Source organism: Chelonoidis abingdonii, chromosome 21 (genome assembly GCF_003597395.2).
Source record: "Chelonoidis abingdonii isolate Lonesome George chromosome 21, CheloAbing_2.0, whole genome shotgun sequence".
NCBI lineage: Eukaryota > Metazoa > Chordata > Testudines > Testudinidae > Chelonoidis > Chelonoidis abingdonii.
In genome coordinates, this window is record NC_133789.1 from 3,660,601 (window position 1) to 3,677,530 (window position 16,930).

Consider the following 16,930-nt stretch of genomic DNA (forward strand, 5'->3'; position numbering starts at 1 on the left):
ATTAATTAAACCCAGAGGAACAGCAGCACAAGTCTCATGAAGGAGCAGCAGATCCTTTTCTCCTGCAAGGAAACGGCTCTGAAGAATAGTGAGTGGGATGTTCAGTGTGTTCTAAATTTAAGAAAAATGCAAGTCATAAGCCCTGATCATGTGAGATCCCCCCTTCACCAGGGCTCACAGCCTTAAGCAAGGGGGGATGCAGCCTTGCTAAAACGGAGGCTCTTCTCTGCATAGCTTGGGGTTACTGGGCAATGAAAGCAGGTTTGTTTCCTTCCTAGCAGAAAGCAAACCCGTGGTCCGTAATGGCTGTAAATACATGCCAGGTCCGGCCCAGGAAGATGATGACCCTGTCTGGGAAGGCTGGGGGATTAGGGTGCAAGGCAGGGATGTCACCTCTCCCAGTACCTTGTGAAGGGAGCTACTCAGATCCCGTGGAAAAAGGGCTGCTTTAGCAGACAGGCCATTCGGTGCTTACCAGCCGGACGGTATACTCAGGCTCAGCAGAGCAAGAACTGTCTGGGGCACCGAAACTGACCTACTGCTGGAGAAATCCCCCTCCCCTGTGCAGGGTGGCAGCTTTCATCCCCTCCACCCCAAAAAGGTGGTGACCCTCTGGAGACAAATACAGGGGCAAAAAGGGATGCTGCGGCCTGTGGAAGCCAGGTGCCTGCCAGGGTCTGGAAGAATCCCTTGCATCCCTCTCTAACCACCCAAGCAAAGCCCAAGGCAACTTTCCTCTGCCTCGATGTAACTGGGCCTGGCTCCCAGCTGGAGAGGGCCTGGGCCAGGTGATCAGAATCCTGCTGGAGGCATGTGCAGTTTACTCCGCCTTGCAGCAGGAGCACCAGGAGACGGAGAACTGTAGGATGCACTGGACTTGTGCGCAGTCGCCCTTCCCTGGCCCTGGGGTTACCCCTCTGTCAAAGGGGGGAGGGGGCATCTGCAGTAGGTGGGACTTGCAATTGGCCATCACCGCTGCTTTTAAGGGGCCAGGCAGGCTCGGTGCTCCCAGCCGGCAGAGACAGTGCAAGTGTAAGTGGACTGTTGGCCCCTTACTAAAACAGAGGGGGTGTTTTGGTGGCTAGCTCCCAACTCCCAGCCTTGTTGGGGTTACGAGGACTCTGCCACAGGAGAGTGGAAGGGGAGCCCTTGAGGTCAGGCAGGGCTCTGGGTAAAGGAAGTGGGAGCGAGGACTCAGATCCTTTTGCCAGCCCACTTCACCAGGGAAGTGCATAAGCCAGGAAAGTTCCCCACAATAATGCGACCATGCCTCACTTACACAGGCTCTGTTTTACTAAATGATTAAAGGGTCTGGCCCTGGAAAAGGTCTGATGCTGCTGCTTCCCCCACCCCAGGGCTTCACACCCTTTAGGGGATGGCTATTTGCAAGCTGCCTCTCGCCTTTGTCAACACCAGCCAGGTGTCGGAGGTGGGCAGAAAGGCTCCGGAGCGTCAGTGCAGCTGCAGCGAGCACACATCAAGGGCAGGGGGTCACGCAACAGAGATGCGCTGCCAAGTGCGGTTGAACTGGCTTCTTCGCCGAGTTGCCGGCTGGGTTCGTTTCACAGGCTCAGGGCTTCTTCGTTCTTTGCTTCGTTTAAAAGAGCAGGAGCCAAGGGGCCAAATGCAGTCTTGGTGTACAGGGGGCAGTTCCAGAGCCTTCAGTGATCCCACAGAGATAGACTCTTTTGGAAAAAGCAGGGGCGAATTTGATCCATCATCTTCAGGGCCTCCAGTGCCAGAATGCAAGGCAAGGTGCATGGGAGCCCTCTGTCTCCCGGCTGTTCAGATTCATAACCAGCCACAGGTATCACCGTCCTGTGCCCTTAGCTACAGCAAGATCACAAGCACTTTACCCAAAGGATGGGGGATGGGTTAGAGGTGGGGAAACCAGGACAGGGAAAGTCACTGATTTTCCCAGGGTCACACAGCAGAGCTGGGCACAGAACTCTGGATCCCCAGTCCTCTGCGCTAGCCACTGGCCCACACTGCCTGAAGCGGGGAACCAACTCTACGAACACAAGGCTGAAGGGCAGCCCCATCACCTCTCATGATCACGCTTAAAGTTACTGCAGATCTAAGCACTTGCAACTTGTTTCTGTCATTATCCCAGCGCACCAGGGCTGCTTTCTAGCTGGCCAATGAATATCTGCCACACATCCCCCTACCCTGTACGGCCCCGCTCCAGGAAAGCGCGTAAGCACATGTTTATACAGCACGCCCACTGGGCTATAGCGGCTCTGAGAGGCCCAAATGACAACACAGTGGGGCGTGGTGTGACGCTGGGCGACACGGCTCAGAGGCTCTTTTCGGTTGTAGGTTTTTATTAGACAAAGGTACAAAGGTTCCAGGCGGAAGGCAGCAGGTTATTAGAGCGACAGGCTTTCTAACCAGGCTCATGGGGAGCCCCTGCCTGCCATGGAAGAACCACAACCCCCCTGGAACTCACCACTGTCCCCAAGGGGTGCATGAGGTCCCCAATAGGCGCTTCATGCCGAGGTGATTGTTCAAAAGCCTCACGTCCCTGTGTGCGCCATGCGGGGGAAATCGGGGTCAGGGGAGCGAGTTAACTGTACTTTCAGATGTAAAGAAGCTGAACAAACAGGACGGAGATTGGTTTCACAGGACAGTTGAAAGCAATGAACAAGTAGAGGTCAGAATTTCTTCTTCCTCCCCCAGCCCCACAAGGCTGCATCATCCCCCCTCACCTGCACTCCCCTCTCCTTCCTGCTCAGGAGCATTAGTCTAACCCCAGAGCAGGGGACTACGGCACTTCATTATGAAAATAGGGTCACAGCCTCAGAGGCCCAGTAGCCATCGCCTTCCTTTGACTGCCCTATGCAGCCAAAAGGGACTTGCCAAGGCCGCTCGTTCCCGGCCTGAAGTGTTTCCTGGAATTGGGCGATCCTTCTCCGAGTTCAAACCGTTCCCTCACCAGCACCCTGCCCCCAGGCGCCGCGGCTGGTACTCAGTGAACTACGGCAATGGAACAGGCTTGGCAAGGCTCCACTGCTCGGAGACCCTTCGCCGGAGCTTGTGGGGGACACGACTTCTCAACAAGGGAAGAGCTGCGAGAGCTGGAGAAGCTGTTATCTGAATAGTGTTTTACCAGGGGCAGGTTGCTTGTGGGTGCCCTTCCCCCAGGCCCAGTCACAGTGGAGACCCAGAGATGCCCCCAGCTGGGGCTGCAGAACCGTTCTAGACCTGCAGAGACGCTGCCCTGGGTATATTTCACAGCCTTTTGTGGACCACAAAGGCCTAAACTAATCTGCCACTGCCTGGCAATACCTTTATCAGTGTGTGCGCACATCCCGATCCCTGGCAGTTGAGGAATGACAAGGGGTAGCCAAGTGCCCACAGGGTGCGAGCTACCAGCCATGCCACGTACAGCAATGCCTGGCAGCAGATCAGAAACAAAGGCCGTCGCACGCTACCTGATGGTGAGAGTTCCTCCATTTCCCACTTTAACCATCCTCCAGCAGCAAAATGAACAGGGATGCCTGGCCCCACCCTTCCCTCGCCTCCGCAAGGCGTTTAGGTAAACGCAGGAGCTCCAGACAGATGAAAGTCACATCCAATTATCAGAACATTTTAAAAAAGGACGGGAGACAAATTGGGGAAGTGGTAGGCTTATCCAGCCAGAAACTGCCACCTCCACAGGGTACGGCGAGGGAAAACAAAGTGACCAACAAAGGGGTTTGGCACATGTTTAAATCACAAAAGTCTCCGCTGATTCCCATAGCAGCTCAGTTAGTCTGATCCTTGACTGGAGGAGTGAAGAGAAAGGGATCTGGGGGAGTGGGGCGGGACTGGGGCATCCCTCGGGCCTCTCCAGGCATCCACCCCCCTTTCCGCAATCTTGCAAAGCTTGCTCCAGTGTTAGTATTGCTGCAGTGATACACCTCCCTGGTACATGGTCTGGCTCAGCCCTTCCTGGGGGGAGGAAAGAGGTCTGCATTCCACGCAGGCGGCTCCGTGGCAGGCTCGCTCCCGCCCCTTGGAAGTTGTTCCCCACTCCGCGTTGAGAGAGGGTGAAGGAATGTCCTGTGGAGGGTCAGGCGCTGCTGCTCAAGGCCTGCCCGACACCTCGCTGACCCGCTGCCGCAGGTGGAATGCAAACTCGAACATGGTAGCTGCCAGGCTTTGATGGATAAGGTAACGGGGAAGCCGACCCTACAGAAAAACAACAAAACGGGAACACGGGGTTATTTTGCTGATTAAGATTGTCCATGGTTCCTATCCTGCACCTGAATCCTGGGGAACGCCATGCTCCGGACCGTGTCTCAGAGGCACTGCTCGTTTTAAGTCCCACTCAAAGCCACCATGTTTCCCGCACAGGTCTCTGTGGCTGCTCGAGATGGGTTCCACCGAGTATTAACCAGAGTATCTCAGAGCTTTTTTAAAGGACCACATCAGTGCGGTAACAGGACGGGCCCTGCCTGGCAGAATGATGAGAACCACAGCAAACAGCAGTGACAGCTCCCAGCTGCTTTTGAGTGCAACAAAGTGTTTGGAGGTCTATAAAAACCCTGCATGGTTTGGAGTCCTCAGCTGCCCCATGCCAAACTGCAGCAGTAGCCAGCAGCAGTGGCATTCAGATAGTCCTCACCCAATGGCAGGGGGCTGAGGGCAGAAGGTGAGACAGGGGCAACCTGACTCCTGCGTTTGTACAATGCCTTGCGCAGTGGGGTGCTGGTCCATGACTGCAGCTCTTAGGCTACGTCTACACTACGCGCCGTTTCGGCACGTTAAAATCGATTGCTCGGGGTTCGATATATCGCGTCTGGTCTAGACGGGATATATCGAACCCAGAGCGCGCTTAGATCGATTCCGGAACTCCACCAAAACAAATGGAGTTCTGGATTCGACATGGCGAGCCGTGCACATCGATCCCGCGTGGTGAAGATGGGTGAGTAAATCGATTTTAGATATTCGATTTCAGCTAAGCTATTCTCGTAGCTGAAATTGCATATCTAAAATCGATTTTCGCGCATAGTCTAGACGGGGCCCTAGATGCTACCGCAAAACAGATCATCAATAACAGCAATAATTCACCACGGGATCTCCACCAAGGCCCAGATCTTGTAACTTGGAGGGCCCGCTGCAAGGCCGATTTTACCAGCCTGTCCCTGTGGGGACTGCACGGAAGGGGCTGAGAGGGTGTTTAGTGGGAGGTCATTCTGCAGGGTACCATGAAGTATTTGTACTGCTGTACCACCCTGGTAGCCTGTCATTGACCAGGACCCTGTTGCGTTAGGCTCTGGTCAAAAAGACCACCAAAGGCTGTCCCCCAGGGCACTGAGGAGAAGAATTTTGACCCAAGGGTGTTTCAGGGCATTTGTGTTTATAACACACGTGGACCCAGAGAGCTTGGGAGAATCTTCAGATCAGAACAAATTCACTGGAGCTCTCGGCCTTCATCACAGAGGATGTAACCATGGGTGTGTTTTAGAGGCATTTCTTCAGGGACACATGATATGCCAGGAGGGATGGACCAGTGGATCCGCCTGGCTCGGTAGCCAGTCTCAGACAGTGGCTAGCCCCAGATGCCTCAGGGTCAGGCGAGAGCTGACTAATGGCCAATTTCAAATAGCTTTGCTGCTACAGAAGTTTCTTCCTCCCAAGCAGCAGCTAGCAGAGCCTGAGGGCCTGTCGCACCGAACTGTGCAAACAGCTGATTCCTTTAGAGGCTGGACAAACTCCAGAGTCAGTTCCCATAAAGAAAACCCAGACACAAAGCACTGGACACAACAGCCCGCGTGAGAGGTGCAGCTGTTTTTTGCTGCTCTCGGCTACAGCCCCGCATTTGATATCCCGGCAGGATGGCTGATTTTGCAAGTGCTTTTCAGTCATGTTACGAGCAACAGACTAACCGACTGACTTCCCAGATGAATGAGGACTTTGTGCTTCCCTGCTGCAGCAGCGGGTTACCATGTCAACAATGTGAGAGCTCACCTCCCACCAGCCCCCCACATCTGACCCCAGCTGGCAGCTCTTTTGTATGCTGCCCTTGTCCGAGCAGACAGCAGGGAGCAAATGCGGCAGTGCAGCCAATAGCTCCAGCTCGGGACCACTCACCGTGTTTAAGGCGCCTTGCTCCATGCATGCAGAAGCTAAGTGTGCAAGGAAAGACTGTTTCGATTGCAAGTTACTAGCAGCAACGGACACAAGGGTGGGCAAGCTTTGGGACGGCAAGACAACTGCACGAGGACAGTTGACTTCTGGTACCCAAGCAGTACAAAAAATACAAACAGTTCTTCTCTCGGCCGGTCTATTCTGCACCAAGAACTCAGATTTATGGTCAAGATTTTTAGGAATCAGCGATGATTTTGAGGGAGGGGGGCAGTTCAGCACACCTGAAAGGGGTCAGATGTTCTGAAAGGGCTCAGCACCCACCCCTGGAAGAATCAGACCCCGTTAAAGTGTCCCAAGCTGGGTCCCCAAGATCATTTCTGAAAGCGTCTGATACACCCACATGTCAATCCTCAAGGGCTTTGTGGCAGGGTGTGAGCCGGCTGCCTTTGGGAAACAGGCACGAGGAGATGGGTTTGGTTGCACTGTTGGCATCATAGGCTTGAGTTCTCCTGGGTGGGGATAAGATCTCACTGCTTGCAAACACTGACAGAACCGTGAGCCAGATTCTCCACTTTGTGCTCTAGGGAGCCCAGGCACACGCCAACATGGAACCCGCTTTACCTTGAGGTCTGTGTTGAGGATCCAGATGAAGGTGCACACTTTGGAATTGTTGGCACATTTCAGTACAATGAAGCCTCCTGGCCCATTCTCGCCCCTTGGAAAAGGAACAGCACAAAGATTGCACAGGTGTGAGGCTCTGTAGACTCCGTGTCGCAAACACACACTACCGGGCAGATACACATGCATGCAGCCTGGATCCTGAACGCGCCCATGCAGCGCAAGGACACCAGTACGTTCGAATGATCCATTACTGCACTTGGGTGCACTGAGAGGTAGGATGTCAGAGCTTGAGCAGTCCTTGGGCAAACCTAACTGAGAAACAAACCCGGAAGGAGCTCGCTAGCTCCGCTGCCAGAGGATGCCGCATTTTCAGCTGCCACGTAAGGGATTCCCACTCATCCCACACCTTCAGCTTTTATTTCCCACGGGAAGAGCTAAGCGAGGTCCAGTGGCCTGTGGGAAGGGACATGGTGGGGCCTAGTAGGCGTTTCCAAATCACAACATTCCCTGCTACCTCCACTGGCCCCAGCAGAGACAAGACATGGATGGGCTGAGAAGATGCCGCTCTACACCTGCTGGGGGTGCTATGGCAGGATTAGCTTACACTGGCAAACGCTGCCTTGCAGTCCTGCTACTTGGGCTCTGCTCTGGGGACAGAGAGGGCGGCGGGTCTCAACCTGTTTACCATTGTGGACCGCATATGCAGCTCTCCATGTATAATGCAGGCCACATCCATGCAATAGATACACTACCTGTATGGCAGGGAGGATGTCACATGGGCTACAGCTGTGTGCTGACCGGGCCACAGGCTGAGAACCGCTGCTCCAGTGCCTGTCGGTGGGGCCTGTCTCACCAGTGCTACATTTGCTGGACATTGCAAAGCAAACCCTTTCTGAATGCAGGTGCTGGCGGAAAGGCCCCATGTTGCTGAGCGCTGGAGAGAACGAAACCCTTCATGGTCAGGACAGGCACTGCATGAGCAGCCTCCCCTTCCCTGCTCTTGATCTGCTTAGCAGGGGCAGATACCGACTGATATGTGCCGGATTTGTGACTAAGAGGCGAAAGGCCCCTATCCATCCAGATAGGTTTAAAAGGAGATGCGCGTTACCACTTCCCAGCTTTGCGACGCGGCATACATTTCTGCTGGATATGGCCTTAAAAAGATTCTCGAGGCCTGAAAAGCCCCAGCACCTAAATAGACTGAGGCAGTTACTGAGCCTGTGAGTTAAATGTCAATTACTTTAATCAGATTACTCAGAAAAACAAAGTCAGTAAGAGAAGCAGCTGAGCTGGTCACTAGCCACCTGAGGCACAGCTTGACTGTAACAAAGAGGCCTTGTTGGAAGAGATTCAGACCCAGATTAATGCATCACAAGGCAGCCGGCCACTGTAGCTTGGAGTAGAGAAACACCAGAGACCTTGGCGAGGGCTTTGAGAGGCTCTGTATGGAAGGGCCCTCTGGTTACACCTCCTGCTCCGTCTCTCTGTGCCCTGGGCCTCTATTAAAACTAAGGCCAGGCATGAGAGAAGAAAAAGGCACAAGCATAACAAACAAAACACATGAGGAGTTCAGCTGCTTAGTTCCTCCTTTGAAGTTGCAACTGTCCCTGTGCGAGAGCTAATTCCACAGCAAGGGGATGTGGAGTCGGTCAGGGGTTTTGATCTGTTGTCCCCCCTACCCTGGCCCACTGCCTCAACCCGAGCTGCTGTTCACCTCCTAAGCAACACGCTGATTCCATACCTATTGTTCTTTAAACAAAGGAAGAGGAACACAGGAAGTCCTCCTAAGCAACACGCTGATTCCATACCTATTGTTCTTTAAACAAAGGAAGAGGAACACAGGAAGTAGGATACAGTTCCACAGATTGATGAGCTGCCAGAGTTTTTGTAAAGCGGCAGCTTCCTTTAAACAGTGACAAGAAATTCTCTCCCACCTTTTTTTAAACTCAAGCGTCTGTTTGCAATGAACATATAATATTACGTAGCAGTGTGTGCTATAAGAAAAATTAGACAGTTCCCCATGACAAAATCAAAACTCTTACCTGACGTATTTGGACAGCGGAGGCTTCAAACCATGAGTGGTTGACATCCCTGAAGAAATATAGCGGTCTCGCCTTCGTTCAATGCGACGCACGTTTACGAAGTCCCTGTGTAAATAAAGGGGAAAGCAACTGCTCTGGGCTCTGCATGGGAGCTTTAGGACTGCACAGAAATGGAAGGGCCAACATTCAATCTAAGCCCTATAGAAAAGGTGTGGCAAAAAGTATTTTAATATGGAGACGCTATGTACATTTATGGTTAAAGGGACAGACCAGGAATTTAGTGACTCAGACAGAGGCTTGGAGCCAAGACTCCTGGTTCTCGTCCTGGCTTGGCTATCAATTTAGGCATAGGACCTTGGGCAAGTCATTACACTACATACTCCACTATGTTACCCAGCCACAGGGCAGGCTAGAAGAGCCCTCTTGGACTCATCGTATGTTTCATGCTTAAGAAGATGGTTGGCTGGAGCTCCCTCATACAAAATCTCCCTGATGTGTTCTAGGTGCTTGTCTGACTAGGCACCAGGGTGGAATAAACTCACCTGGGTGACATTACACCCCCTGCAGCCCCTGCTGCAACATCGTACGAGATAATGGTGTTATCTTCAACCCGCTGTAAGATCTGAGTGAAAGGAGGACAGAATAAGATGTTTCCTCGCACCTGCCTGTGGATCCGTACATGCCAACAGCTAGGAATAAGGAGCCTCCCTCAAAATTGCCCATGGATCTAAAACAAGTGAAAGTGGCAGATCTGATGAATACAGGACTTGGAGAGTCCAGCATTAGCATGACCACGTTCGCCTTCTAGTGTTGGGAATGGTCTACTCTGCCCTTCTGTCTAGCGAGCAGGCATTTCCTTCACATCCTGGACACAGCAACTGCCTAGGATGAGTAAGTGCCTCCAAACCAGGGCAGCAAGAACAACGTTGGCTCTGCTCCTCGGCCCACGCCCTGGGGCTTTTGGACAGACCGGCTTTTGGTGCAACTAGCTACTTCGGCACGTTCAGACTGCCTGGATGAGCAATGCATCGGGATTACAAATGCAGCCAACCCAGCTCCTGCAGGGCCAGGCACTGCATGCAGAAGGCTCTGTGCTGGGAAGTTCCAGCCCCAAAGGGTTATTAAAATGCCATCGTCACAAAGCACTTACCTGGCAAGCTGCCACCGTTTTATTCCACAGGATCATCCTCTCAGGTTGGAGAATCACCTCCTGGTAGACTGTTTCAGCAGAACACTGCATGAAGGCCTGAGAAAAGGACTAGACAGTTAACAGTTTGCCCCAGTTGCCTTCCCTGGGGCGTGTATTCAACAGCACAAGATAAAGATCATTAGAGACAACAGAGTGAAACAAGTGCTCATGAGAAGCAATAGCAGAACTACTGGCTGCAGCCAGACAGTGCAGACGGGAATAGCGTACCTCCATCCTGAACAGAACTATCCCTGCTATTCCACCCCTGGGCTACTCCAACGTCTACTGCTTATACCAAAGCAGACAACTGTTTCAGGAGGTTCATGGAAGGCTACTAAGTGCGTCAGCAAAAACGAAACACTTGCATTCATCTGCAGCCTCGGATAGGTCTTTAGAGGCAGAGGGATAATGCAGTAATAGGGTCACCCAGATCTCCGTTCATTAAGAGTCTTTTCCTGTGCAGTTCTTGCAAGTGTGGCAACGTACGTACTGGCACAAAGACACGTCACCATGGCAATGGGCCTTCACTAAGAGATTGCTTATAGCCAAGCCACTACAGTGAGTCACTTCCTAACATCTGTTAATGCCAGATTGTATCTGAAGTAGGATCAACCCTGAGCGTACTGGACAGGCAGTCACTGTCTTACTGTAGTCCTGGAAGCTGAGGTTGGAACAGGATTCTTTGGTCACGTCATCCATCTATCTGCCATTGGATGCCAGTGTATTTGTGGGGGATTGGACTGGTCTAGTTTTGGATGGCAAGCCTGGGTATTATCCGGGCAGTAGAACAGAGCTCAGTGTAAGAACGCAGCAGAGTTGTATTACCGGAAGTCCCACGAACCAGCAGAACGGGCTTTACAATGCCACATGAGTTTGCAGTTTGACCTGTATTGCTCTGGCCACAGAAGAGCATGAGTGACCAGCTGTGCTGGGGCATTAAGCAGTTACTGCACGTGGGTTATGCCCCTACAACAAAGCTGCAACTTACCAAGCAAGGAGGTAGATGCCATAGGTCCTTACCTTTAAAATAAAGGTCTTGCCGTGGAAAGGAATTTCAATGGTGTAAACAACATCACCAAACTCCTGTACAAGAGACAGTCAAGTCACACTTCACATGCACAATACTTCATGCGCGTGTAGCACCTTTCACCCCAGGATCTCCATGCACATTTTAGACTTATGTCACTAGCCAGGCTGCAGAATGGGCAGCCCTGCTGCCATCACTAGAGTCAGCACTAAAATGCAACCCCCTCCATGGCGGGACCTTTTAAAAGTACAGATCGACACTCTGCTGCAAATTTTAGGACAGGAAGTGAAGACTGTCTCCAGCTGAATTTTAACACACTTTCCAAAAATCCACATGTATCGATGGTTGCAAACAGAATGCAACACGCAGTGGCATAAGCGTGACAAGACACAGAAATGGGATGAATCTGTAGCTGGATGCGTAGCAAAGGGAAGGAGTCTATTGCATGTGACAGCTCCCTTAATGCGGGGCATGGTGTTTTTCAAAATGGCATCACTCACTCCCTTGTTTTACCAACAAATGCCTTTGATCCTTTCCCATTCTCGCAGTTCCACACCATAACTGCAATTAAAGGCTAACCACACTCCTCCACCTGCCTGTGGCTGGGGTGGTGGGAGGGGAAAGACTGATGGGTTCCCTCTTCTGTCAAATACGAAGGTAATTGAACATCTAATTAAATAAGAGGCAATTTACATTTAACTGAACTGGAATAAGATTCCTAATTCAATCATGTCATTGTAATGCTTGTTAATTTTTAGTGGCGAAACCAGGTTCTGAAAGCCGCATCGTTCTGCGGTCTGTGCTAACCCCTCCATGCTTTCTGCAGACAGAGAGGGGCGATACTTGCATTGTTTTTTTCGAATTTCCAGTTTTCCTCCTGGGCTAGGATTTGATCCACAACCTCCATTGCTTCTTTGCCTTGTTGGACGTATTCCTTCTCCTAGGAGAAAACGCAATCTATTTACTGCTCCCTTTAGTCACAATCCTGGGTGTGCGAATGAGTGATTTTGACTCCTAGTGGCTGGGCAATAGAGGAAGGGACTTTCCACTACTGTGCCTGCTACAGATATCCTCCTTTCACTCGGGTGGCAGAGGCGAGCATGTTGCACCTAGCAGGCCTACCTGTGTCTCTCCACAGTTGCGATACCCTTCATCCCGAGAGAGTCCCCTGCCATTCTGCCAGATTCATAGATTTATAGACTCTAGGACTGGAAGGGACCTTGAGAGGTCATCGAGGTCAGTCCCCTGCCCTCATGGCAGGACCAAATACTGTCTAGACCATCCCCGATAGACATTTATCTAACCTACTCTTAAATATCTCCAGAGATGGAGATTCCAACCTCCTAGCATTTATTCCAGTGTTTAACTACCCTGACAGTTGAAACTTTTTCTAAGATGGTCCAACCTAAATCTCCGCTTGCTGCAGTTTAAAGCCCCATTTGCTTTTATTTCTATCGCTTAGGAGGCTAAGATAAACAAGTTTCTCCCTCCTTATGACATCCTTTATAGTACCTGAAAACTGCTATTCATGTCCCCTCTCAGATCTCTCTTTTCTAAACTAAATAAACCCATTCTTCAGCCTTCCTGTCATAGTATGTTCTCAAGACCTTTATCATTCCTTGTTGCTCTGTCTACTGGACCCTCTCCATTTTCTCCACATCTTTCTTGAAATGCGGTGCCCAGAACTGGACACAGTACTCCAGTTGAGGCCTAGCCACATGAAATGGTACAAACCACAATGAGATCACTTCTTCTCCCACTGAGCTGCAGCCACCTCTGGGGTGAACCAGCAGCGGCTTAGCTGCCCAGCTGTCTTGGAAAGGATGTGAAGAATCGTGTGTCCAAGTGAAACTACAGTGGGACGTTAGGGAGGTAGAAGGCTGTTACCCAAGCTGGAATTTGACAAGATAGTGGAGTCAATACCCCCTTCAGCAAAGTCACCATGTAACAAGTAAGAGCAAAGGAAACTGGAGAGAGCAGGAAGGAGACGAGCTGCTGTCAGGGCCACAGAAGCCTTTAAAAGCCAGCTACAGGAGGGGGGTGAAGGGGAAAGTAACTGATGGATTCTCAGTAATGAGGGGTGACTGGATACTGACTCAGAGCAGTTTTTCCCAGAGCACATGAGCAACATCGCTCAGCTAAGGGAATGATTTGCCCATGTTTCTTGGCAGCAAGTAACATATTTCCTGACCTTCGGTTCTGAGAGGAGAAGAAGAAAGATTCTGGCTCCTTTCACCCCTCGATTTATTCAGCACCCTGGTGGGTAAGTGCTGGAGTAATGAGCTGATTACAAACCCTCATGTGCACATGCACTGAGCAGCCATCAGAGCCAGACACTGAGAGATGCTCGGAACTAGCAGTGGCAAAAGCGGGTCTCTAAAATGGCAAGATCACCGCTCCTCCATTTACCTGGGCTGTTAACGCTTTCCTCCCCACACCTTCTTCATCAGACTCGTCGTCCGATCCTAAAGAAAGGTACAGAGTTGGGAGGCAGCTAGAGATCCTGCTGGTATGATTTTATGAAGGGGGGGACCCACATTGGGTCAGCCCTCCTTCCCGCCCCACTTCACCCTCCAAATGCACAGATTCATGCAGGCTAGTCTGTGTGTTCTTACAGGAACAGCGACAGTGGTTACAATGGGAAATGCTCCAGTCCTCCAGCCTCAATGCAGTCCCCTCCGAAAACGCACCAAAGCCACCAGGGGAACACCCTTTTCTGCAGCAAGCTGTGCAGTTCACACTAGCTCTTTGGGTGTCCAGGGTGAGGCCTTTGTTCTTCCCAGAGCAACCTCCAACTGTGCATTTCAAACCCTGTGTCCTGAGGCCTGGAGCTTTGGTTTAAAATACAGCTAAAAATGGATTTTGGTAGCACAGGAAAGTCAGGCATCAAATGCAAAGTAAGTGGCTACTTCACCTCCTGACAATCTCTTTCCGACCCCACAGCTGGGCACAAAAGCAGCTACACAACATAACCTTCCCCTGGCACTGGAAGCAAAGGGGATTTCGTGGCACTGCGTTGTAACATCGCTCAAAAGGTCGGTCTAATTAGGCAAAGCTCAGCGAGGAACTCTGAGAGGCAACAACAGAGAAAAGGAAACCCAGGGGATCCTGCAAGCGGAACAAGCTGAGAAAGCAACTCAACCCACATACAAAAGGTCACTGCATGCCAAGAAGAGGCAAAAACATTCGTCACCTGCAAAGGACTCCGGAGGGGAATAGAACTGCCCATCAGAGAGGGCTCCAGAATAGAGCAGAGGGCCCCGGAAGGCTGCAGCCTGTGCTGCCAAGTACCCTAGGGAACCAAGGGACACAAAGTGTAAATATACACAGAAGCCAGCGTTTACTCTTAACATTCCTCCAGGTCAAGCTGCCCCAGTTAATTAACACTTGGAACACAGCTCTGAACTGGGACCCAGGCTTTCTCTGGGACACACAGCCCAGCCTAGAAGGAGCTTTCAGTCCCTCTTCCCTCACTTTTCATTTGAGACACAGCACTTTATCTGCATGGAGATCAATGAACTCTTTTGCCCGTCAAATCCAAAGGTGATTAAGCACCTAATTAAATAAGAACTTTCCCTCGAAGCAATCCAGAACACGCTCTTAATCCAACAGAGGCATTAAACACTTGCTCATTTTTCATCTTAAAACCTCCTCACAAGACCCAAACATTCTCTGGTTTTTCCCAGCCCATCGATGCATTTGCGATCAAGTGTCACTCAACAAATTCTTCCTGGTCTAGACGCGTTACTCTCTCACACACACACCCCCTTTCGTCCTCCTCCTAGGGAAGACAAGAGTGAGATGAGAAGCTCCTTTGGAGAGCTACAGGTCAGAGTGGGACCCTGGGCTGAGTACATGGCCCTGATTTTCAGTCAGGGTCAGCACCCTCCATTCCCACTTGTGTCCATGGGACCTGTGGGTGCTCAGCACCTTGGAAAAAGTCCTAGTGTTTGAGGCCAGATGGGCCCATTCGATCATCCAGTCTGAGCTGCTATATAGCCTGGGCTGGAGAATTTCAGCCAGTCTCCCCTGTGTTGATCCCAACAACAGGGGTTTGGCTAAAGCATCGCTTCCAGAAGGGCACACGGTCTTGACTTCAAGAGATGGAGAATCCAACTCTCCCCTTGGAAGATTAGCCACTGGCACCATCACCCTCACTGTAAAATATTAAGGCCTTATTTCTAATCTGAATTGGCCCGACTTTAAACTTCCAACCACTGGTTCTCATTCTGCCTCTCCCCTTTACGGTAAGGGTCCTTTCAGCAGCTGGTATTGTCTTGCTGGAAAGGCATTTCTACACCATAATCAAGTCAGACGAGGCAATTGATCCCCACAACCTGCCTGGAGATAACTTCTAATCCTGGTTTCCCTTCCCACACACCACCTGGCGACAAGCTGCTGCCAAAGCCCCAGCCGGTTTGTTTGCTCCAGCCGCAAAGAAGGAAAGTGACTTACATCGTTCCTCTTCTGCCTCCTGAGATAGGACTTTAAAATCCAGGAACCAAGTTTCAAGCCAGGCGATAACGAAAGAGACGATGGGAAGTAAGTACCCAAAGGCCCCCTTGGCTAGCAGCTGGGGGAGGAAAAGAAAGCCACAGGGAGTTTATACAAGCTGGGAAGTCACGCATGAGACAGAACAAAATTTCCCATCAGAGCCCTTGAGAGCGACTGACCTCAGAGAGGATGACCTTCACGATGAGGAAGGCACTGGACACCAGTGTCGTGAACTGGAAAAGGGAAGACAGTTACACAAATCTACATGTCAGCTTCAGTTTAAAGAAAGAGAAAGTCCAATACATCAACAACAGGAAATGGATTCCTTACCGCGATGACCCACCAGTGGCGCAGTTTTAAGAGTGCATAGCCCAGAAGTAACACAGAAAACCGGAAAAAAGCCAAGACCTTTAAAAAACAAAAAAGGCACAGATAAGGAAAGAGTCATTACTATTTCCATTACACTCACACCCAACATGCAGGATGCCACACAGACAGAGCAAGATCTTGAGGGCACGAACTATCTAAATAGTCAAGACAAGAGGTGGGAGGGGAACAGCCCATGGTCCCTCAGCAGGTCAGTGCAGAGCTAGCACAGAAACCAGTGCCCTATCCGATAAGCCACCTTGCCGCTATCTTAGAGCGAAATGTCTTTCCCTTTGGCAGTTTAGCATACTTACAAATATATCAAAGAATGAGGTTTTAAACCGGTACTCAATGATTTCGATCTCCAAGTTCTTCTGAATGCCATTGTTGGTCTGAGGGTTAGAGAGAATGGAAACAGAGAGATGTTGAGTGCAGAGATAAACTAAAGAGGATACAAATCAGACAGTTTTGTTTAAACATTTAGTCAGCTCAAGTTAGGTATCAGGGCTGTCTGCTCAATGCATCAGTGGATTCATCAGCAAACGTTTAGCCATGAATGTATGCAACACCCCACTTCACGTCCATTTCACTGTCTGTTTCACACCCAAGTAACACAGAGCAGAAGCAGCATGTAAATGCATTAAGAAAGGGCCTGAGTACCAGAAAGTATTGAAAAAACACCCAGATTTAAAAAAAACAAAAATAAAACAAGACTCAGACACTGAAAACAAGCTTCCTTAAGAAAACTGTTTTTGGGTCTTTTTTCCACTTGGTTCCTGATGCTAACCAAGGACCCCTTGCAATCCCACACCCACAGAATACGCAGCCACGTTGACCTGTAGGATTTCAAACAAACATTCTCTTTTCAGATCCAGACACGCCTCTGACAAAGTGGGTATTCACCCACAAAAGCTTATGCTCCAATACATCTGTTAGTCTATAATGTGCCACAGGACTCTGTGTTGCTTTTCGGATCCAGTTATTGGAAGTGTGCTCTGAATGGAATTGAAAAAAATAACTCGTTTTCTTAAAGGACCATTGACGAAGAAAGAACTCGGAAGGTTGTGTGATTGATGTTGCTTCCACAGAGCGTTGTCTACATAAATATTACTGTTC

The 16,930-nt window shown here is 50.6% G+C and overlaps 1 protein-coding gene across 2 annotated transcripts in view; it reads right to left on the minus strand.

Moving 5' to 3' along the window:
- Positions 1-2,306: 2,306 nt before the first annotated feature.
- Positions 2,307-16,930, minus strand: part of STARD3 (StAR related lipid transfer domain containing 3) — a 35,843-nt gene continuing 21,219 nt past the window's right edge. For both annotated transcript variants that reach the window (XM_032791306.2, XM_075059765.1), the window contains 13 exons: positions 16,129-16,206; positions 15,779-15,856; positions 15,628-15,681; positions 15,410-15,527; positions 14,148-14,246; positions 13,364-13,419; positions 11,802-11,894; positions 10,948-11,010; positions 9,889-9,984; positions 9,281-9,360; positions 8,739-8,843; positions 6,697-6,790; positions 2,307-4,173 (listed from right to left, as the gene is read on the minus strand). In XM_032791306.2, coding sequence (XP_032647197.1) covers positions 4,069-4,173; positions 6,697-6,790; positions 8,739-8,843; positions 9,281-9,360; positions 9,889-9,984; positions 10,948-11,010; positions 11,802-11,894; positions 13,364-13,419; positions 14,148-14,246; positions 15,410-15,527; positions 15,628-15,681; positions 15,779-15,856; positions 16,129-16,206 — 1,119 coding nt within the window. In that variant the 3' untranslated portion in view covers positions 2,307-4,068. The remainder of the gene's footprint in view (positions 4,174-6,696; positions 6,791-8,738; positions 8,844-9,280; positions 9,361-9,888; positions 9,985-10,947; positions 11,011-11,801; positions 11,895-13,363; positions 13,420-14,147; positions 14,247-15,409; positions 15,528-15,627; positions 15,682-15,778; positions 15,857-16,128; positions 16,207-16,930) is intronic.